At 56.6% G+C, this 22,695-nt stretch overlaps 1 protein-coding gene and 1 long non-coding RNA gene across 3 annotated transcripts; one reads left to right on the top strand and one right to left on the bottom strand.

Annotated features, from left to right (window-relative positions):
• Positions 1 to 457: 457 nt before the first annotated feature.
• Positions 458 to 2,723, bottom strand: LOC111097319. The gene is made up of 3 exons (XR_005364308.1): positions 2,009 to 2,723; positions 1,383 to 1,498; positions 458 to 1,020 (listed from the first exon to the last, which is right to left on the bottom strand). It is a non-coding gene; the product is annotated as an uncharacterized LOC111097319 (long non-coding RNA).
• Positions 2,724 to 3,474: 751 nt separating this feature from the next.
• On the top strand, positions 3,475 to 22,695 carry ACE (angiotensin I converting enzyme). Of its 2 annotated transcripts, XM_038546924.1 has the most exons (25): positions 3,475 to 3,753; positions 4,260 to 4,427; positions 4,991 to 5,087; positions 6,146 to 6,289; positions 6,750 to 6,941; positions 7,516 to 7,613; positions 8,019 to 8,191; positions 8,585 to 8,808; positions 9,152 to 9,296; positions 9,521 to 9,619; positions 9,837 to 9,959; positions 10,250 to 10,461; positions 11,159 to 11,295; positions 12,161 to 12,319; positions 12,611 to 12,698; positions 14,689 to 14,832; positions 15,007 to 15,198; positions 16,323 to 16,420; positions 16,615 to 16,787; positions 18,802 to 19,025; positions 19,328 to 19,472; positions 19,790 to 19,888; positions 21,356 to 21,478; positions 21,837 to 22,024; positions 22,162 to 22,695. In XM_038546924.1, exons 1-25 carry the CDS (start codon positions 3,475 to 3,477, stop codon positions 22,389 to 22,391), a joined length of 3,954 nt encoding a protein of 1,317 aa, XP_038402852.1. In that variant the 3' UTR covers positions 22,392 to 22,695. The 2 variants fall into 2 exon arrangements, with proteins under 2 accessions (XP_038402852.1, XP_038402853.1); XM_038546925.1 differs by lacking the exons at positions 3,475 to 3,753; positions 4,260 to 4,427; positions 4,991 to 5,087; ... (7 more) ...; positions 9,837 to 9,959; positions 10,250 to 10,461 and adding an exon at positions 10,754 to 11,026 and having other exon boundaries at positions 22,162 to 22,391.

Raw genomic sequence — 22,695 nt, 5'->3', positions numbered from 1 at the left:
TTGAGTTATTTGTCTTTTTGTTGAGTTGTAAGAGTTCTTTAATATTCTGGACACAAGTCCCTTATCATATGCATGCTTTGCAAATATTTTCTCCCATTTTGTGAGTTGTCTTTTTCATTGTCTTGATGGTGTCCTTTGAAGCACAAAAGGTTTTAATTTTGACAAAGTCCAATTTACGTAATTTTTCTTTTGTCACTGGTGCTTTTGGTATCGTATCTAAGAAACTACAGCCTAATCTAAGGTCACAAAAATTTATATCTATGTTCTAAGATTTTTATGATTTTAGCTCTTACATTGTCTATGATCTATTTTGGGTTAATTTTTGTAAATGGTATGAGGTGGGGGTCCAACTCTATTCTCTGGTAGGTAGAAATCCAGTTGTCCCAGAGCCATTTGTTAAGAATTTCTTCCCTTTCCCTCCACCCCATTTAATTGTCCAGACACCCTTATCAAAAAATCAATTGAATAAATATAAGAGTTTATTTATAGACTCTCAAATTGTATTCCATTTGGGGCATATTTTCTAAGGTGTTTTTTTTTTTTTTCCTCCAACTGTGATAGCTGGTGATTTCTCCTTCCCTGGAAGAGAGGTGGAGATAGTGAATGTCCTCCCAAGCAGACTGCATTTCCTTTATTGGGTCAGGCATCCACAATTCTTTGCACTGGCCTAATCATAATGTCTTCTCCTATAGGAACCAGAACCCCCTCCATTGTTTTGATGGCAGACAAAAAGTAAATGACCAAAGGACAGTCTCTCCTTCCTAACTCTCAGGGATAGTATCAATATCAAATTAGTTAATTCCCACAAAAGAATTGAGGAGGTCTAAAGTGCTATCTAAATGTAACATGTATTCTTATTATACCTCCCCCTTGTGAATAAGACCCTAAAGAGAGAGAAAGAAGTTATTTTTAACTTGTACTCATTGGGATCAAGGTTGTGGCGTCAATATTATTGCAAATTCCAAATTAGTGAGCTTCAGCTCTTCCTGTTATTCTTGCAGGAGGCTGGGAGCCTGCCACCTGGAAAGTGAATATGAATGATGTTTATTCCTTTTATCCCTTCCTTAAATGAGGGTCTGCTTTGTGCCAGGCACTGTGCTAAGCTCTGGGAAAACCAGGGAATCAGACCCCGTCCCTATCTCCTGAAACCGATGGTGTGGGAGGAAGCAGACTATTATAGTAAATGTGACCGTTAGGGAGGCACGGAGTGACGCCTCCAACCAGCCCTGGCATCAGTTTGCTCCATGTAAACCATGGGGAGGAGATTATCTTCCAACCCATTTACGTTTGCTTCAATTATTTTTCAATGAGGCAGAAGCCGTCCCATGCTGAACTCAGTCTCTAACCCATATGTTCTATAGACATCATGATGCCACACAGACCTGAGAACGGACTGGCCTGCTTGCCTGTCCTCCTAGGTAGGTTCTCATTGGGCAGCTCTTCAGACGGAAGTCGGGACTGAAATCTCCCTTCAGCCTGCTTTCCTTGGGTTCCTTTTCTGATGACAGAGAAAGGCTCCCAGGTTACAAGATAAGCCTTAGGCTCTTCCTCCACTCCAACCATCCTGCACCCCCACCCCCCACCCTGATCCTTCCTTCAGGCCTGAGGGGTGTTATTCTCAACACAGCTCCCCCCCCACACACTGCAAACCAGCAGTGGAGACTCCTCCCTCCCAGAAGACAGCAGCTCACTTGTGTGCAACGGGGCTCGAAGTGTGGAACACCAGGCTGTTAGGACCACCTGAGAGCCACATGGTTCTGAGAAGGAGAGCCCCAGCCCACTGCTTCACCCTCCTCCTGGCCCGTCACCCCTGCTAGGGCTGCTCTGGTCACAGGGGGCCACTTAACCAGCCCTAAGGTGCCCCAGTGTCCCTTGGCATGAGGGAAAGCCACAGGGCCCCCAGCTCTCTGTCCCCTGCCTCTGCTCAGTCTAAGGACAGCACCAATCAGCCTCCCCCTCTGGAGCAACCATCTTCCTGGCCACCTCTACCCCGTCCCCCTTCACACACCTGTTCCTGGCCCCCTGTCATCTCATAAGCCATCTCAGGGGTTCTCGGGTCACAGCCTCCTGCACATACTCCATATGACAAGGGGAGCCCATGTGTCCCTCGGAGCCTCAGGCATCGTCCACACGCAGATACTGGATTCCTTCCCAACTGCCTCAAGCTGCTGAATGGGTTGGGGAGCCACCCAAGCTGTTCCTTTCCTGCTTCCTCTGCCCCGCCTCCTGCTTCTTCCACCATCCCCTCCCACACCCTTGTCCAGGTCTGCCAGGGTATAGAGTTCTCCCACCTCTGAGGAGGGCTGCCCTGGTGCTGAGGAGTTAGGAGAGGAGCCTCAGCTTCCACAGCCACCTCAGAAAGATGCCACTCTCTTCCCTCCCTGTGCTCCTCACTTGGAGGGACACGTGGATGACACAGGAAAAGATTGACGGGGAGTGTGGAGGCCTGAGGTGACTGGGAGCAAGCCACTCAAACCTGAGTCTTAATTTCTTCATCTGTCACAATGAGGGGGTAGCTCTCTGGTGACAGAGAGGCTGGAAAGGGGGACCTCCCCCGCGACAGTTCATCTTGCAATTCCCAAAGGCTGCAAGTCTGTGGGGTGGTTTCTGCGGAAGCCACTGACGGCTTGTGTCCCCAGTGGGAAGGGGGCATGTGTGCCAGCGCTCCCGTGCCTCTTTACAAACCCTCCCGGAACAGCCTCTCCGTTCCCCGCTCCTTTTCTGGTAAGTCCCCCCCTCCCCCCTCCCCTTCACCCCCTCCCCGGGCCACAGGTGAGCCCGGGGCTCCGAGCCCCTCTCGAAAGCCAAAGCCGAAAGCCGAAACTTCCCGTCGCGGGTGCAGGCCACACCCCCTCCCCCAGGCCTGGTGGAGAAGCCGGACCGGGCGACAGATCAGCACCCCCATCTCTGCTGCACCAGCGGCGCCGCGGACAGCTCCCCCACGTTGTCGCTCCGGAGCCCAGAGAGGCCTGGGGCCGTTCGGCCGCGAGACTGAGCCCCGGGCACCGCCGGGCTCCCGGGTCCCCGCGCCGAGGCTGGGTGATGGCAAGGAGAGGGCACCGTGTGCAGACTTGGGGTGTTCCAGCAAACTGCCGGCTCCCTCTGCCTCGGAGGGGGGTGTGCGCGTGTGTCGCGGGGGAGCTCCCCCTCTCCTGCCTCCTCTGAGAGGGCCTGACCTGAGCCCCCCCGCCTCTCCCGGGCTGCAGCTCGCGGGGTCCGCCTTGGCCCCTCCCCGGGCGGGCGCCCCTGCCCAGGCGGGCCAGGAAGCGTCGGTCCCCGCCCCGCGCGGCTAGGCCCGCAGCCGGGGGACTTTGGAGTCGAGGAGGAAGCGCGGCGGGGCGGGGAGGTGGGGGTGTGTCGGAAGGCGGCGGCGGGGTTTTATAACCCGCAGGGCGGCCGCGGCGCGGGAGAAGGGGCAGCGCCGCACCGTGCACCGCGCACCGCGCACCCGCACCGCGCACCGCGCACCGCGCCATGGGGGCCGCGCCGGGCCGTCCCGGGCGGGGGCCGCTGCCGCTGCCGCTGCCGCTGCCGCTGCTGCTGCTGCTGCCGCTGCTCCTGCCGCCGCCGCCGCCGCCCGCCGCCCTGGCGCTCGACCCCGAGCTGCAGCCCGGAAACTTTGCCGCCGACGAGGCCGGGGCGCAGCTCTTCGTGCAGAGCTTCAACTCGAGCGCCGAGCTGGTGATGTACCAGAGCACGGTGGCCAGCTGGGCGTACGACACCAACATCACCGAGGAGAACGCGCGGCGCCAGGTGGGCGCGCGGGCCCGGGGCGGGGGCGGGGCGGGGCCCGGGCGCCCAATCACAGGCCCGCGGCCCGGCGCTGGGGGGCGGGGAGCCCCCGACCCCGCCGAGCCCCGCAGACCCGCGGTGGTGTCCCCGCGCGGTGCCGGGCGCATGGTCCGTGCCCGGTGCGAGCACCGAGGGGACGGAGCCGGCTCCCCTGGCCTCGAGCCCCCCCCGGTGGCGGCGCCCCGGGACGACCTCGGGCTGGGTCAGGGTGCCCGCTCGCTCCGGCCGCGGCCCCGGTGGCTTCAGCCTGCCCCTCACGGCTCCTGCCCCTGCTCATCGCCGCCTCCTTACCCTCCTCTCCAGCCGCCTCTCTTCTGGCCCCCGTTTCTGCTCCACCGTCCACCTGAGGCCGATTCCCCCAGTTCCTGACCCCGCAGGCCCGAGAGGAGGCCCCAGTGTCCGGGAGCCCCCCGCCTTCCTCCCGTTTAAGGAGCCATGGCCTCCCTGTATCCCCCCGGTGCCCGCAGGAGGAAGCGGCCCTGCTCAACCAGGAGTTTGCTGAGGTCTGGGGCCAGAAGGCCAAGGAGCTGTATGACCCGATCTGGCAGAACTTCAGCGACCCAGTCCTGCGAAGAGTCATCAGTGGTGTGCGCACCCTGGGCCCTGCCAACCTGCCTGTGGAGAAGCGTCAGCAGGTGGGCCCTCGGGACCTGGGCGGCGAGGCAGAAGTGGCCAGCTTGCCTCCAGGGCGTCCGGGCGCTGGCGGGGGAGCCTGGCAGGAAGGGACCCTGGGTGGGAGGCACCCTGGCTGCAGGAGAAGCCTCTGAGCCCAGAATGGCTTCCTGAAACATTGATTTCTCTTAGAGATGGGGTGTAGAATGTGAAGTTCAAGTAAACGGATGAAAAGGGGGTTTTCAAAGTGTCTCCATCGAGGGATTTGGTGTATGGGTTTCTGAAAGACAGAGGACTGAGAAGGCATTGAGACCAGAGAGTCGAGAGGGGTTTGCCCTCATTGCAAGGCGGTGACTGAACTTGGACTTGAACCCCATCCCAAATTCTAAGGACACTTGTTTCCGCATCCACAGGCTGCCCCACTGGGAGGGGGATCAGTAGATTAGTGATCAGAAGTGTCCTGAGTGTCCTAGCCACGTCCCCTCTCCAGGCCTCCTTTTCATCCTAGCAAAGAGAGGAGAGGGGCGCCACCAGATTGTCTCTGGGGGTGTTCACTGCTAACATTTTCTCAACTCTAACTCTCCAGTACAACGCTCTGCTGAGCAACATGAACAGGATCTATTCCACAGCCAGGGTCTGCTTCTACCCCAACAAGACTGCCATCTGCTGGTCCCTGGACCCAGGTATGGCTCTGTCTCTATTGTCTCGGTTGGGGCTTCCCAGCCCTACCCCAAGGCCCAGCTGCACCCAGGAAGAGGGTGTGTTTAATGGGAGGGCCCTGAGGCACCTGGGTGGCTCAGTGGTTGAGCATCTACCTTTGACTCAGGTCATGGTCCCAGGGTCCTAGGATGGAGTCCTCCATCAGGCTCCCCGCCATAGAAGCCTGTTTCTCCCTCTGCCTATGTCTCTGCCTCTCTCTGTGTGTCTCTCATGAATAAATAAAATCTTAAAAAAAAAAAAAAAAAAGGGAGGGCCCATGGAGGGAGTGGGTAAACCCAAAGGTATTGACCTCCAACCAGGGCTGAACAGTCAGATGCTCCCACATCCCTGCTTCTCCCAGCAGACTGATTTCTGAAACTCCAGCCTCCAGCTCCCACACCATCCCTGCCTCCATGGGTGCTTTGGCCTCTCCTATTCCCACTAGCCTTATTCCTGGCCGCCTGTGTTTTTTCCCTTTCATGGGTCCTTTCAGTCTCCCCAGAGCCCTCCACAGGCCTTAGACCCCTTGTGACCCTCCTTCTCTCCTCCCACACCCACACCCCCCTCATCTACCAGGTGGCCTAAGGTTAGCACTCCAACCAATGAGAGCTGTGAAGGATCTGTCTGGGTTTTGGCCTCTGGACACATCCTCTTTGTATCCCCTCCCTTAGAGCCTCACTTCCGTGGGGACAAGGGTCTCTCTTGAGTGCTTGCTTTGCATAGCTCCCAGCCCCATCCCGCCCAGCCTGTGGGCAGCCCTTGCCTTTGGGGACACTGTGATGAAAAGGGGGTTTTCAAAGTGTCTCCATCGAGGGATTTGGTGTATGGGTTTCTGAAAGACAGAGGACTGAGAAGGCATTGAGGCCAGAGAGTCGAGAGGGGTTTGCCCTCATTGCAAGGCGGTGACTGAACTTGGACTTGAACCCCATCCCCATGTGATGTTGAGGAAGCAGATAGAGATGGTGAGGACTGGCATGTGAGCTCTACTGTAGACCGTTGCTGCCTTGGTGGAAACAACTGACCCTGCTCCCCTGTGTCTCAGAGCTCACCCACATCATGGCCATCTCAAGAAACTACGCCCTGCTGCTCTATGCCTGGGAGGGCTGGCACAATGCTGTGGGCACCCCGCTGAAGCCCCTGTACCAGAACTTCACTGTCCTCAGCAATGAGGCCTACCAGAAGGATGGTGAGTTCGCCCACCCCATCCATGGTGGGAGTGAGTGCTGCCCTTCCCACCTTGCTGGGTGCTCCCCCATCCCCTGGCCCCACGGAGCCCAACCCCCGAGTCACACAGAGCAGCCATTACAATGACTCCATATACTGACTCAAGAAGGCACAGGTAGGTAGTGGATGGTGGAACCAGCTCAAGCCCCACCTGCCTTCATCCAGGCGGCTGTGCGGCCCTCACACTGCGCCTCCTGGCACACTTTGAAGCCCTAGCGCTCATCTTCACCTCTCCAGGATCTATCTAGCTGGAGTTAGAACAACCCCTAGTTGGAAAGTCTTAGAGCAGCAGCCCCCAAGCCGTCTTTCCTAACTAGCTGGCAGATACACGGGCCCGCAGCCAGGAGAATGGTGAAGCAGTAGCTGGGTGCCCCAGCCTGGGGCCTGAGCTGCACCCCCAACACTCCCCACCCTCCCCCCAGGCTTCTCAGACACAGGGGCCTACTGGCGCTCCTGGTATGAGTCGCCTACCTTCGTGGAGGATCTGGAGCACCTCTACCATCAAGTAGAGCCCCTCTACCTGAACCTCCATGCCTACGTCCGCCGCGCACTGCACCGCCGATATGGAGACAGATACATCAACCTCAGGGGACCCATCCCGGCTCACCTGCTGGGTAAGAATGTCACCTTGTCTCCCTCCACGCGTGTCCCACAGATTGTCCTCCACCTGTGTCACATTCTAGAGCACTCCTGCACATGAGCCCATGTGACTCCCTCAACAACCCCTTAAGGCAGGTGGCCCTTCTCAATCGTCAGTACTGTTCCTACTTTTCAGACAGGGTGCCCAGGGCTGGAGGCACATCGACTTAGCAGAGGGCAGAGAACTAGTAAAAGGTGGAGCTAGGAGTCACAGTGAAGACTTTGACTCCAGGTCCAATGCGGGAGGAATGATGATCTTAGACTATGTTCCAGGAAGCAAGCCCTTTGGAGGGCCTGCCTCAGCATCAGGAGTCGGGGACCCTGGTAGCATAGGGAAGGAACTTAGGCTCCCCCTGTCAACCCTGGGGAACCCAGAGCATTTGGGAGTGCGAGTGGGCCTGAGATGCTGAGCAGGCTGCTACACTTGAGTGCCCAGGCTCCAGGTGCCAGGGACCCAGAGTCCTGCTCAGTGACACACCTGGGGAAGCGGGCAGGGAGGACACTGGCCAGGCAGGGAGCTAAACTGTCTGGCCTCCCTCCTCTGTCTAGGAGACATGTGGGCCCAGAGCTGGGACAACCTCTATGACATGATGGTGCCTTTCCCCGACAAGCCCAGTCTCGATGTTACCAGCACTATGGTGCGCAAGGTAAGCTCGGAGTCAGGCTGGGGTGGGGGTAGCACACAGGAGTCAGACATGGGGAGAAGGGGAGAAAGAAGTCACATGAGGGAGATGGGGAGGGGAGGGACCTCGCTCCGTCCCTTTCTACGGCCTGGAGTGTATGTACAAACCGTGAGTTGAGGCCTGTGTCCTGGCTGAAGTGCCAACCCCCCCCTCCAGGACCCCTCAGGTAAGTGGAGTGTGGGTAACCATCTACTTTTGTTTTCCCACTGTGGTTAATAGGGGCTCTGCTTCTGGGAAGGGAGGCCGCAGAGCAGAGACTCCCGTCATGGGAAAGGAGCCAACCCTAGGCCTGCCCCCCACCCACCCCAGGACAACCACAGTGAGCTCCCATAGCTGGTCCCTGACTTGTACCTGCACACCCCCCACCAGGGTTGGAACACTACGCACATGTTCCGGGTGGCAGAGGAGTTCTTCACCTCCCTAGGGCTCTCGCCCATGCCTCCTGAGTTTTGGGCAGGGTCCATGCTGGAGAAACCAACCGACGGGCGTGAGGTGGTGTGCCATGCCTCTGCCTGGGACTTCTACAACAGGAGAGACTTCAGGTCTAGACATGGGAGGGAAGGGGGGGCGGTCTGGAGCTCCAGGAAGGGTGGGCTCGCTGGGCACGGAAAAGCCAGTTTCCAGGTCCACCTCCACCCCAGCCCCAATACTGTTTGGGGGCCGCTGGGTCTCTTCCAAGGTCATTGGGTGTATGAGACCCTTTGGGCTGCCCTCCCTTGGCAGCTTTGGCAGGTGGCGGCTCTGTACACTGGAGTGGAGGAGAAAGACCTGAGTGTGGGCTGGACAAGGCAAAGCATTTATATGTTTCCACCAGCTCCTTGGAGGCGCAGGGCCGTGTCCGCTTGGCTCCTTTCCCTTAGGTGCCAGCCTCCCTGTGCTCTGGCCCTTGCCCTGCCCTGTCCCTCACCTTCACGCTCACCATCTCTCTGCCCCAGGATCAAGCAGTGCACGCGGGTTACGATGGACCAGCTGTCCACGGTGCACCACGAGATGGGCCATGTGCAATACTATCTGCAGTACAAAGAGCAGCCTGTCTCCCTGCGCCAAGGGGCCAACCCCGGCTTCCATGAGGCCATCGGGGATGTGTTGGCGCTCTCCGTCTCCACTCCTGCACATCTTTACAAAATTGGCCTGCTGGACAATGTCAGCAATGACATAGGTATGGGAGGTGGAGAGGACCCAGCCCAGCCCCACCTGGACCCTATTCCAGCCCACAGCAGGACAGCTTGCCCACGCTCCCACCTGCGCTTCCTGGTTCTTCCTCTCTGCCCCAGGTCAGGAGGCTCTGGGGATCCACCTGGAGCCTCACAGCTCACCCCAAGTCCCAACTGGACACTGCCCAAGGACCCTCTCCCAAGCAGGGCTCTATGGTCGTGAAGGCTGGCCTTCCCTTCTCTATGTCTGCCGACTCCGCCTCCTGCTGGCTCCTGCCCAGTCCCACCCTATCCAGCTGGACTCGCATCTCCTTCTGACCTCACTCTTCTCATCTTGTCTTCCAACAGAAAGTGACATCAATTTCTTGTTAAAGATGGCACTGGAAAAAATTGCCTTCCTGCCCTTCGGCTACTTGGTAGACCAGTGGCGTTGGGGGGTCTTTAGTGGGCGTACCCCCCCTTCCCGCTACAACTTTGACTGGTGGTATCTTCGGTGAGTAAAGAGGGAGCAGGAAAGGGCCTAACCCCAACGTGGCTGATGTTGTCTCCACCCTTTTCCCTACCTATTCTTTCCTACCTAAAACTCCCTCCTCCAGGAAGTCTTCCACCATTCACCAAAAGGGGGAAGGGACAGCCTGGTGGGAACACCTGCAAAGGCCAAAGCAGCAGAAGTGCACAACACTTCTGTCCTAAGACAATTGAACCACTCTCTTCTAGAACCAAGTATCAGGGGATCTGTCCTCCAGTTGCCCGAAATGAAACCCACTTTGACGCCGGAGCTAAGTTTCACGTCCCAAATGTGACACCATACATCAGGTACTAGCGGCCCCCTCCTGCCCAGTTCTGTCCCACCATTTGTCCCCATGATCCTCTGCTCCCTCGCCCCCAGAGCCTGAATTTAAGTAGGCCTCTCTCTTGCGCCCGCTGGCTTCTCTCTTCTCCCCTAAGGCAGCCCCTTTCTGCCCCGGGAGGAGCTGCATGGGGCCTGGGCGAGGCCCCCCCCGCCCCCCTAATGCCCCTCCTGTACTGGCAGGTACTTCGTCAGTTTTGTCCTGCAGTTCCAGTTCCATCAAGCCCTGTGCAAGGAGGCAGGCCACCAGGGCCCGCTGCACACGTGTGACATCTACCAGTCCACCCAGGCGGGGGCCAAGCTCCGGTGTGTAGGGGCATGGGGAGGGCCAGTGGGAGGCGAGGGGAGAGGCAGGAGGGAGATGTGTCTGGAAAGCGACAGGCTGCTCATAGGAGAGCCACGGGGCTCCTGGTGGAGGGTGCCTTTCTTCCTTTCCACGCCCGTCTGCCTCTCATCAAGTATTTACGGAGTCCCTGCTCCCCTGCCAAGCTCCTAGTCTCCAGAGTCCTGCTGTTGCTGTTCTGGGAGGTGGGCCAGAGGCCCGGCTGGGATGCAGGCCTGAGCCTCGTACCCACCGTGCCCACTCTGCCCGACAGGGAGGCACTGCGGGCAGGCTCCTCAAGGCCCTGGCAGGACGTGCTCAGGGAGGCGATTGGCTCAGACACCCTGGACGCTCAACCACTGCTCGACTACTTCCAGCCCGTCAGCCGATGGCTGCAGGAGCAGAACAAGCGCAACGGCGAGGTGCTGGGATGGCCAGAATACCAGTGGCGGCCACCGATGCCCAACAATTACCCACAGGACATTGGTAAAGCCCTGAGTGAGGGTGGGGCGGGTGCTAAAGTGAGTTCTCAATTCCGGGCTCCGGACCCAGTCCCCTTGGTTCCTGGTTCCTGGTTCCTGGTTCCTGGTAGCAGCAAACAGCTGGGCCCCGGCACCCTACCCCAAAAGACTGTGCAGCACCCTTAGCTCATCACAGGGACCCGGGCGGAGAATGGGCATGTCTTTTTCCCCAGCATTCTAGGGAGGGTGTGTCTAGATCTAAGTGCCCCCCTGGGGGGGGCAGGCTGGTGGGCACACTGCTCTATGAGATCACATTACAGGCTCCACTCTTATTGGCCAGAGGGCTGTGGCTACAGGGCTCTGGTGTCCTGCGGCCATGGGCCAAGGTTGGGCTGCTCCAGGACTGCCTAGCCTCTTTCTCCTCCTGCTCTGCTGTGGGCACCCTATGCTGGTCCCCAGCCAGGAGGCCACCTACCAGGTGACAACCACCCAGGGAACAACCAGCCAGGCAAAAACCAGAAGCCAGACAACAACTCGCCAGACAACTCACCAGGCAACAAGCAGCAGCCAGACAACCCAGAGCCCAAGTGGTAGCAGCTGGGGGGCAGGACGGGGCCTGGAAGGAAAGGAGCAGGAGGTGGGGGCAGTTCTGGGGGAAGAAGCAGGCCAACCTGCAACAGAGGGCAAGGGGAGGCCTGTCTGTTTCCCTCTCTGTTCCACAGGCCTGGTGACCGATGAAGTTGAGGCCAGAAGGTTTGTGGAGGAATATGACCGGAGATCGCTCGTGATATGGAATGAATATGCTGAGGCTAACTGGAACTATAACACCAATATCACCACAGAGACCAGCAAGATCCTGGTAGGGGGGCCCCCTCCATGCCCTGGACTCGCATGGGCACCCACACTCACGCACACGTACAGCACATATGTGCTCCTCCCCTCAGGGACTGATCCTCCAAACCCAAGGCAGAGCCAAATGCCCCCTCCCTCCCTCAGTGTGGCTGCAGAGGGGTGGGGCGAGGGGAGCAGAGCTGTCAGAATTTGTGAAAAATCTAGATGGAATATCTCAAATAATACTCGGCTTCAGGTTTGGGTGGGCATCTACTCAATGCCTAACAAAGTTGTCTTTCATTAGCAAGTAATCTGCTGTTAGTACTAGAATGGTTTGCACAGACAGGTGATGCTAAGGGTGGATTTTTAGATTGACAACCCCTTTTTGCCACCACAGTGAGGGCTAGCTTCCCCTCACCCCCTTCCCTGCCTATGTGGTAAGCGCAGGTTACACCGAGGTGAGCCACAGAGAGCTAATGTTTTTTGAAGACTATTGTTTGTTGGCCACCATTCCTTGGTGCTTTACATCTCCTGCCTCCTTTGTTCTTCAACAGCCTTGCAAAAGTAGTGATCTTATTCACATTTTACAGAAGGGACTCCGAAGCTCAGAGAGGCCACAGAGCTAATACCAACCTTCTCCATCCTAACAAGTTACAGGCTGGGCTTCCCCTTCTCTACCCCAGCCAGGATATGTCTTGTGTGACTATGGGTATCCGTTGAGGGACATGTACCGCATGCAAGACATTACAGACATTACAGACAGTCCAGGTTGAAGAGCAAAGGCAACAATCTGATAAAACAGCCCCCCGCCATGGCAGCCCCCAGTCCCCTCCAGTAGTCCTCCTTTGACACAGCTCCTGGGCCTCACGACATGCCTCCCCCTATACCTTCAGCTGCAGAAGAACATACAGATGGCAAACCACACCTTCAAGTTTGGCACCTGGGCCAGGCAGTTTGACGTGACTAACTTCCAAAATGCGAGCATCAAGCGGATGATAAAGAAAATTCAGGACCTAGAACGGGCAGCACTCCCTGCCAAGGAGCTGGAAGAGGTATGTGGCTTGTGGCTTGTGGGGAGCAGGGAATGGAAGATCCAGGACCAGGACCAGGTCCTGGCTCAGGGGAGTGAGCCTAGTACAAGGTCTGGCCTTCGTGCTGCTTCCTCTTCCTCTATCTGTTGTGACATCTGCCGTGGTGACATCACCCACAGAATTACTGAGAAGGGAGCACCTTTGGGAACACACTCCCCCAGCTCCATAGTAACCCCCCACCCCCCGGGTGGTGCCAGGGGCAGAACGGGTAGCAAAGGTTGCAGCTTGCCGCCTGTCTTCTTCCTCCTGCAGTACAACAAGATCCTGCTGGACATGGAAACCACTTACAGCGTGGCCTCTGTGTGCCACACCAACGGCACTTGTCTGCAGCTGGAGCCTGGTGAGTGCACGTGGGGAACGAGAGGGAGATGGGGGAGGCTGGCGTTGGCAGTGTTAGGGGTGCTGGCCCTTGGAGAGGGTCAGGTGCTCCTACCTCGTGGGGGACTCACTCGCTGTTTTCTACCAGTGGGGCTTCTCTGCCACCACTTAGATTGGGCACGTACTTCATCTCCAAGCTGATCGTAGCCTTATATCCACCCTTCTGCCCCCTCTGGGCCCTCCCTGGATTCCTCTCTATTCCTCTCTGCCCTCTGCCCTTCAAAGTAGGAGGTACCTCAAATTTGTCTGTTGAGTGCTTAGATCCCCAACTAGGGATAGTAACTCTAGGTACCTTCCTTCCTTCACCCTATCTGTGTCTTTCCCACCTTCTCTGGCCTCCTCCTTGCTCCCCCATCCCCCAAATTGAAGCCACAGCTCATAGAACCCAATCCCATCTTAAAGGAATGGACCAGCTCTTGCTTGTCCCCTTTCTCTCTCCACATTGGCTGGTCCTTTTTACCTTCTTCCCTTTGAAAGAGCTCACCCTGGACACCCAAGTACCTGCACACAGATATGTTCCCTTCTCCCTCCTGACCCATTCTCCCAAGGGTTGGGGAGCCAGAGGCATAAACATTCTTCCTGAGGAATCGCTACCCAGAAACCATCTCTTCCTGGCCCTCTGCCCAACTCCCACATTAGAACAATGACAAATAGAGGGGAAATGGAAAATAAACAGGAGAGAGAGACAGTTTTCCTGAGACAGGGTTTGGCCTACGGTTTGTATACATGGGGATGCACGCACAGTGTTGTGGGGGCGTATGTGTGCTGTGTGCATGTGTGTGCGCACGGTTATGGAGAAGAGCGTTAAAGGGAGTGTAGTCTTCACCCTCTCCCCCACCCCCCACCAATTAGCCTCTTAATCCAGACCTGGGCCATCAGATCACTGCTATTAGTAAGATGAAGAAGCACCCACAAAACAGAATACATCAGCAGAGGGCAGAGGTGAAATTCTCCAAATATGTTTTTTTTTTTTTCAAACAATTCATTGGAATGTACTTTCTCTGTGAGAAGGAGGTATCACGAAGCATATTCCAAAACAGGGAGAGAGAGAGCACAAGTCAGATAATGAGGTGTGTATGGCCCTGAATGGTTGTAGCCTTCCGGCGCAGGCTGGTGGCCAGGAAGGGGAGCCACCACTGGTCTGCGTGGGGCTTCAGAAATGACATGTGAGTTCAGGCCATTCTCGTTCCGGCTCCGCCCCGTGCATGTCAGCTCCATGCAATCCATGTGGAGGAGGCTACACACGCGGCATGGCTTTGACAGGACACAGAGCCAGGACTTCTGGCTCCTTGAAGGTGCTGGGATGGCTCTCTGTACTTTGTCTCCATGGCTGTCCTTGTATTCCGTCCAGTTCACGAGCAGTTTGTGAAAGATGTCCTGGGTCCCGTGAGGACGCAGAGACCAATGAGGCACACACCCTGCTCAGGGGCCTCATGCTCCCATTAGATTTTTTCACCCCCATGAATGTTGGTTTACCCCCATTTTACAGATAGGGCAAGGGGGGTCTTGTGACCCGTGAGGTTATTCTGGGACACTAGATAGGAACTTGGGTCTTGTGACCTCCAAACCATTTGTCCTTCCCACGGAGGGATGAGCAGGGAATCAGTGGGCACCAGCAGCAGCTCCAGGGTCTGGACCTTTGCTTTGTGCCTGGTTGGGCCACTTCCTGGCTGGGGGGACCTGCCATGTCACCAAAACACTCATGTGAAAACCAGCGCACCCCTCACAGGAGTGTTGTGCCCCCTAAGCCTGAGGCGGTTGCCCTGTGGAGACCTTTCTAGAAAGTGCACCACCCTTTCTCCCATTTCACTAGACTTGTTGCCTGTACAGGCCTTTTCACGAGTCTTACCATGCTTACCCCAGCTCCAAACCCCTGTGACTGACTTCACCTTATAGGAGGTGGGAGGGGAGTCAAGGGCTAGAGGCTCGAGCCATTCAACCCGTCCCTGCAGATCTGACGAATCTGATGGCCACATCCCGGAAATATGAAGATCTGCTGTGGGCCTGGAAGAGCTGGCGAGAAAAAGTGGGGAGAGCAATCCTCCCTTTTTTCCCCAAGTACGTGGAACTTGCCAACAAGGCTGCCCGGCTCAACGGTAAGTCCCTCCTGCCAGTATCACTAGCTCTCTGGTTCCAGCCCTACTAGGGGCCTCTGAAGCATCCTCTGAGCCCCAAAACTTGATGAGAGGGAGGTCCCTAGAGGAGGTGGGGCTGAGGGCACTCCAGGACTGGTCGGGTGTCCAGAGAGCCTGGCCACATCCCCTCTGCAGGCTACGAAGATGCAGGTGACTCCTGGAGAGCCATGTATGAGATGCCGTCCCTGGAGCAAGACCTGGAGCAGCTTTACCAGGAGCTGCAGCCACTCTACCTGAACCTCCACGCCTACGTGCGCCGGGCCCTGCACCGCCACTACGGGCCCCAGCACATCAACCTGGAGGGCCCCATTCCAGCTCACCTGCTGGGTGAGGACAAGTCCTGGGGGGGAGGGCCAGTGCTATCCAGAGGGCAGAGGGCAGGCTGGGGGGGATCTTTGGACAGCATGTCAGGTGGCTGGAATGAAGATGTGAGGCCAGAGCTGGGGTGGGGTGGCAGCTGGGTGCAAGGAGATGAGCCCCCTGCTTGCTTTGAGCACCACAATTGCTACAGAGCCACATGGGGCGGGTCACCCAGATGGATCAGTGGAGGAATTTATAATAATGATGCAGGAGACCATACCACCCAAGATGGCAGCTCAAGACGGCATAACAGCGGGGAGGCAGGGGGTGAGGAAAGGCTGTGAGTTAGACCTGGGGCCTCCCCATAGGTGGCATGTGACCAGAGCCTTGAAAGATGACAGGCTCGGACAGACGGAATGGGAGATGTAGTGGGAGGAAGGAGAAGAGCAGACACAAAAGGTTCAGGCTAAGGGGAGTTAGGAGAACAGAGGAGAGTATGGAGAGTGTAGATCCATCCCAGCTTTTGGACCCTCGTTTTTTTTTTAGGGGTTGTAAACTGAGATGCCCTGAACACAGGAAGTAGGTAGTGGAAGACAGAGAGGGGTGGTGGAGAGAGCAGCAAAGCCAGAGGCTATCGGGTTCTTGTCCCCGTCGGGCCACTGAGAACACATCCTTGGAGGGCTTGTTACTGTGAGCAGAGGCCAAACAGGGCCACAGACCATTCGCCAATCATGAGGGAGACCCCAGAAATTCATCCAGGTTTGGGGACCTTGTAGCCTAAGAGACCAGCCATCCTGGATCCCACTCAGGTGAGACCAAGAATATCAGAATGGACATCAGCTTGATGACTGAGGAACACAGAGCCCGAAGGGGAGGCCCTGTGCCCAATGGCCCTGGGAATGGGGGCAGAGCTGGGGCATAGAGCTCAGACCTTGGCACTCAGAGCCAGTAATGACCTGGTGGGCTGGATGTGGAGGCTGGAGACAATGCATATCAAATGCCTAACACAGTTTGCAAACAGTAGGTGCTCAAGAGACGCTGTTAAGATCCTAAGACTGGGATCTGGTTCCTTCTCCATGGGTGATGGTGCTGAGTGTAGGAAATAACACCTGTTTCTCCCCTTTCTCTTCTCTTCCCCCATCTGCCTCCAGGGAACATGTGGGGTCAGACGTGGTCCAACATCTATGACTTGGTGGTACCCTTCCCTTCAGCCCCCAAGATAGATGCCACAGAGGCCATGATAAAGCAGGTGCACACTGGGCCCCTGGTCACATTTCTGCTCCTCCAGGGCAGCCCCAGGGCACAGGGGAGGGGAGACCTCTGCCTCAGTGGGACAGGAATTCCCTCTGGCTTGGCCCTCTTCCAACCCCCACCCTGACTGCAGCACACAGTCTGCTCCCTTCGTCCCGCCCCCAGTTTTGGCAGAGCTCCCTCTGCTTGCAGGGCTGGACTCCCAAAAGGATGTTTGAAGAAGCGAACAATTTCTTCACCTCCCTGGGGCTGTTGCCTGTGCCCTTTGAGTTCTGGAATAAGTCAATGCTGGAGAAGCCGACTGATGGGCGGGAAGTAGTGTGCCATGCCTCCGCCTGGGACTTCTACAATGGCAAGGACTTCAGGTGTGTCCAGGTGGCAGCCAGGGGACCATATCCTGAGCCCATTAGCAAGGAGATGAGCCAAGTAAAGGTTCTACTATTGTCCCCTCAGCTATAGCAAGCAAAGCAAGTATAGGGACCAGAGCTTAGGATGAGGGGTCAAGAGCATTGGGCCTGACCCTGGGCTTAGCCATTCGCTTCTGGCAGGGGCATCTTGTCTACCAGATGAGGGTCTTCTCGGGCCCTGACCAGTCCTGGGTGAAAGCAGTGTGAGCTGCCTAGCTTTCCCTCATTCTGGGGCGGCCCCTGCGTATCGCAGGCCATCTATGTGGGTGTGTGTGCCTTGATACAGAGAAGAACCTGAGGGCACTGAGGACTTCACACAGATCCACCATCGGCAGAGGCTCAGAAGTTGTCTTCATCAGAGGATAGTTATTTATTGCTGCAGAACAAACCACCCCAAACTTAGTGATATAAAAAAAAATTGTTCATGTTCATGATTTTATGAGTCAGGAGAGCAGGCAACATGAAGTGGACATGGCTTGCTCCTGCTGTACAATGATGGAGACCTCAGCTGGGGTGGCTCTGATGGCTGGAGACGGCAGGGTAGCTCAGTGGGGCCATCTGTCTGGGGACTCGGTTCTGGCCCTTGATTGGGTTCCTCATCTTTTCTCCATGTGGCATGCACTGGGACAGAAGGGATCAAGTTGGCTTCTTTATTCAGATGTTGAGTCCTTGGACTGGGATGATTGGAGCAGCTGGGGGTTGGTGGGACATCTCTGTCTCCAGGCTAGCCTGGGCTTCCTCCCAGTATGAGAGTCAGGTAGATTTCCTACTTGGCACTTGGCATCCCCCAGAAAGAAGGCAAAAATAGCCAGTCCTGCTAAGGCTAAATCCAAAACTGGCAGTCATTTCTGCCACACTTTATTGGCTAATGCAAGTCACAAGGCCAACCCAGATTCAAAGGAGGGAAAGAAGACCCCATGTCTTGGGAGAAGTGGCAAAGATGATCTGCCACTATTGACGAAGTGTCTTCTTATAAGAGTGGACATAGAGAGACTAGAACAAACCAGCCAGGATTCACTGGATTGCCTGCCCTTGGGCCCTTCCTCCAAAGGTATGAGGACTTCAACTGTAGGGCTAGATGTAGACAGAATCTGGGGGTCTTCCCTTATATGAGGAGTCATAGGAGAAGATGGACAGACCCCAACCTTGGTGTAATGGGGATGCTGGGAAGCTCTTCCCCTCCCAATACAATGACAGAAAAACAGGGTCAACTGAACTGAAGGGCTCTGAAATCCTCATAGGGGATTTCACTGGCTCACAAAAGAGAATGTGGAAAGGGACACCTGGGTGGCTCAGCGGTTGAACGTCTGTCTTCGGCTCAGGGTGTGATCCCGGAGTCCTGAGATCGAGTCCCACATCGGGCTCCTTGCATGGAGCCTGCTTCTCCTTCTGCCTATGTCTCTGCCTCTCTCTGTGTGTCTCTTATGAATAAATAAATAAAATCTTAAAAAAAGAGAAAAAATGAGGAAAGAGAGGAAGGTGGGACCTCCAGTGTGGACAGCTCTGCAGATGACATTTCAGCCCTAGCCGTAGACGTCCGGGGGTGAATATGTTTGCTGGTGTTGGGCACATGGGAGGCAGAATAGCTCAGAATAACTGTTGTTTGCTCCAGGAAGCCTAAGTCTTAGAAGAGACAAAATGTGTGCATGAAAAACAACGGAACCCACATTCTAGAAACTCCTACACTAATAACTGAGTGTCCCAATGCCTCTAGAGCATGTACTTTGTACAGTTAGAAAACATGGCAGCAGTGAGGGCTGGAGTTATTGAGAGAAGCTGGAGGCAGAGAGTGGCCTGAATGACCATGCTTTAGGGGCTTCCAACCCTCAGATTCCCTCTTTCTCAGGCTTACTCCATGCCTCCTTTGGTTTTCCTTCCCATAATGCTGTGTTTCCTGCACAGAGCATTGATGGGCATCTGCTCTGTGTGCAGTAAGGACAGCAGATGCCTTTGCCCCGCCCCCGTGTTCCAGGATCAAGCAGTGCACCACTGTGAACATGGAGGACCTGGTGGTGGCCCATCACGAGATGGGCCACATACAGTATTTCATGCAGTACAAGGACTTGCCTGTGACCTTCCGGGAGGGCGCCAACCCTGGCTTTCATGAGGCCATTGGAGATGTGCTGGCACTCTCCGTGTCTACCCCCAAGCACCTCCACAGCATCAACCTGCTGAGTAGCGAGAGCGGTGGCTACGGTGAGACAGGAACGGGAGGTCCTGGTGGGCAGAGGGGCTGAGAGGGGGCAGTGCGCTTGGGAAGCAGGGAGAGGACACTCGATGGCTCATAGACAGAGGCTGAGACAGAACAACGGAAAACAAGGATGCCACCAGCAGGGTGAGCCGGGAGGATGGAACCCACATACCAGCCCAAGAGGCAGGTTGCTAGACCCAGGGGGATATAGCCCTCTCCTGCCCTCTCCACCCGCTGCACACCTGTCCTGGCTGAGCCACTGTGAGATGGCTGGAGATCTGATGACCAGCGTCCCTTCCCTCTGCAGAGCAAGACATCAATTTTCTAATGAAGATGGCGCTTGACAAGATCGCCTTTGTGCCCTTCAGCTACCTGGTTGACCAGTGGCGCTGGAGGGTATTTGATGGAAGCATCACCAAGGAGAACTACAACCAGGAGTGGTGGAACCTCAGGTGCTAGAATGCTCCTGTGGGGGCCTGGGGTGGAGGGTGTCTCCATGGGTGTCTGCATGTGTGAGTGTTCAGGTCACTGTCTGTACACGTAGTGCATGTTTGTGTGTGTGTGTGTGTGTGTGTGTGTGTGTTTGTGTGTGTGTATGTAAGTGATGAGGTGCACAGGGGGTGATTGTGCAGAGAGGCACAACACACCAGAGTCTGGGGTGTTCTGTGTAGCTCCAGGGGCAAGGACTACCCTTTACTTAAAAAACACCAACTCCTCCTGACTTGATTCTCCCCAAACCCTCCCTTCAATTTTCCTTTCCCCTTGGCAGGCTGAAGTACCAGGGCCTCTGCCCCCCAGTGGCCCGTTCTCAAGGGGACTTTGACCCAGGGGCCAAGTTCCATGTTCCTTCAAGTGTGCCTTATATCAGGTAAAGGGGAAGGGAAGAGGTCATTCCGTATTCAAAGTGCCATCACTGCCCTGTCGGGGGCTCTCTGTCCAGTGACCTGGGGGGCCTGGCTGGTGAGTGGCATGCTGTGCTGAGGCCACTCACCTGCAACTAAGGTTCACTCTTGTTTCACACTTTTGATGTGATGAGAGCCTTCCCCCTCCAGGAGTTGAACACAGAAACTATTATAATTGGCTAATGGTTACAAGACCTTGGTTGGATAGTTAACATTATTAACTGTGACCCATAACTTTGGCTAGATCATGACCTAAGCACTGCTTTGTTTTTAAACAAGATTGTTATTCCTTTACTATATATTCAACATATTGCCCATGATATCATTTGAGTTGTACCTGGAAGAATGTCTATATAGTAAAGCAAGGGTTAGAGACCCAGTTGGATCTGGGGGCCCTCCCTGGGAGGGAAGGGTCTGGAGAGACCTCAAGGGGAGGGGTCCGGGTGTCTCTGAGCTGCAGGTAGGCTGAGGCCACCTGTGAGGCAAAGCAGAGGGTGGTGAGGGCTGCCCCAGGAGGGCTGTAGCCACCTCTAGCCCTTGCCACCTCTATTCCATGGAAGCCCAGTGAGGGAGGGCTTGTGATCACTGTGCCCACCTTTCCACCTTAGCATCTGACATGATGTCAGCATATAGTCAAGAAACAACTGTAGGGTGGGTGAATTGTGCTCCCAGAGTCCAGGAAGGGAGAGAAAGCCTGCTCAGATGTTCCAGAGAACATTAGGACCAAGGGGGCCCAAGGACATCTCAGAACAGGCCCAACCTGGGCAGTGGACGAGTATGACCTGTAAGGAGCACCTGCCTTTTCTGCTGGTTTCCCAGCTCCCAAGCCAGCATTAGCTTTCACATGGAAGCCAGTTGAAGATAATTCTCTAGGCAGGGTGGGCAAAGGAGACACATTCCAAATTCTGACCAGCAACCTTGGCAAAGCACTTTTAAGAAATGCCAGGAAAGTCAGTGGCACATGGCTTGTGCCCAGCATTCAAAGTGGGAGGCCTGCCCTGGTGGTTTGGGACATTCTGAACCCAGGGTGGAGAGGTTGCTCTGGACTTGACTGGCAGATTTCTACCAGGGAATCCCTGCTGTTTGGGATAAATGCAGGTGACCCTTGAGGCAACACCTGGCCTCTACTTACATTGACCCCAGGAATCAAGACCTCATTGCCTCGGAAGCAACCTGCCAAATCTTTGAAGGGCTCTGCCCTGACCCTCCTCACCTATGAGTGATCCCAGAGGCCCTCAGAACAGGTCCTCCTGAGATGTAAAGGGAGCCTCTCGGGTGGGAGGCATGGAGATGGGGAGCCTTGATGATCCTGAAGACCCGAGGGTGAGCTCACCCTGACATGCTGGCTGCAGTGGAAGATGAGGGGCGGCCAGGGCTCAGGGGCTCAGGTCCTCAACCACCCCCACCTCACCCCACGCTTCCCTCCACTCCAGGTACTTTGTTGGCTTTGTCATTCAGTTCCAATTCCATGAGGCTCTGTGTCAGGCAGCTGGCCATAAGGGCCCCTTGCACACGTGTGACATCTACCAATCTAAGGAGGCCGGGAAGCGCCTGGAGTGAGTCTTCTCTGCCTTTCTTCTGACCATTCCCCACCCTCTAACTCCTCAGCTTTGAGGAACCCGGTGGGGCTCTTCTGGAAACACCCACCAGTTTGGTGCCTGGACTGGGGATCCCAGGTGGAGCCTGTGCCAGGCCTGCATGTGGCATCCCAGTAGGAAACTAGAGCCTCTGGGCCCCAGTCATCCCTCCCCTACCCCCGCTCCCACCCCCAGACCCACCCCTGCCCTCCCAATCCCAAAGGAGGTTTAGGCTATGAAGGGGGGGATGGCGGGTGGGAATTAGGCCGGGCCAGGAGCAGTGAGCTTCTCCACCTGTCCTTCTGACTCGGTTTCCCTTCTTTGGCGCTGCCCCCAGGGATGCCATGAAACTGGGCTTCAGTAAGCCGTGGCCGGAAGCCATGAAGCTGATCACGGGCCAGTCCAACATGTCTGCATCAGCCATGATGAACTACTTCAAGCCGCTGCTGGACTGGCTGCTCACGGAGAACGGGCGGCACGGGGAGAAGCTGGGCTGGCCTCAGTACAACTGGACGCCAAACTCTGGTACTCCCCCCCCCCACCCCCCCGGCCGGGCCCTCCCCCGTCGAGGCGGGCTGCAGTCCCAGAGCGAGGACAGGGAAGCCGGCCTGGGGAGCCCCGGCCGCCCGCCCACCGTCTGCCCCCTTGCTTCTCCCGCCCAGCTCGCTCCGAAGGCCCCTTACCGGGCACCGGCCGCGTCAACTTCCTGGGCCTGGATCTGGAGGAGCAGCAGGCCCGCGTGGGCCAGTGGGTGCTGCTCTTCCTGGGCGTCGCCCTGCTGGTGGCCACCTTGGGCCTCACCCAGCGGCTCTTCAGCATCCGCCACCACAGCCTCCGCCGGCCCCACCGAGGGCCCCAGTTTGGCTCCGAGGTGGAGCTGAGACACTCCTGAGGTGACCGCTGACCGGGCCGGGCCTGCCGGGGAGCGTCCGCCACCGAGAGACCCGACCGGGGGCTCGGGCCGTGGGCTGAGGACCCACCACTCCTCTCACGGCTCACCCCAGCGCGCCCGCCTCCTGTCACCCCGCCTGTCACCTCCCTCCTCACCACGCCTCGAATCCTGTGCTGACGATCCGCCCTCCGGACCACAAACCCCCGTGGCCCCTGCCCCCGAGTCCCCGGGCAGCAGGCCACCTAACACGGAGCCCCCTCCCAGTCTCTCTGTGAATACAATTAAAGGACCTGCCTCCCCCGTC

This window comes from Canis lupus, chromosome 9 (assembly GCF_011100685.1).
Source record: "Canis lupus familiaris isolate Mischka breed German Shepherd chromosome 9, alternate assembly UU_Cfam_GSD_1.0, whole genome shotgun sequence".
NCBI lineage: Eukaryota > Metazoa > Chordata > Mammalia > Carnivora > Canidae > Canis > Canis lupus.
Note: the sequence above shows the minus strand (reverse complement) of the source record. Positions and strands in the feature narration are given on the sequence as shown.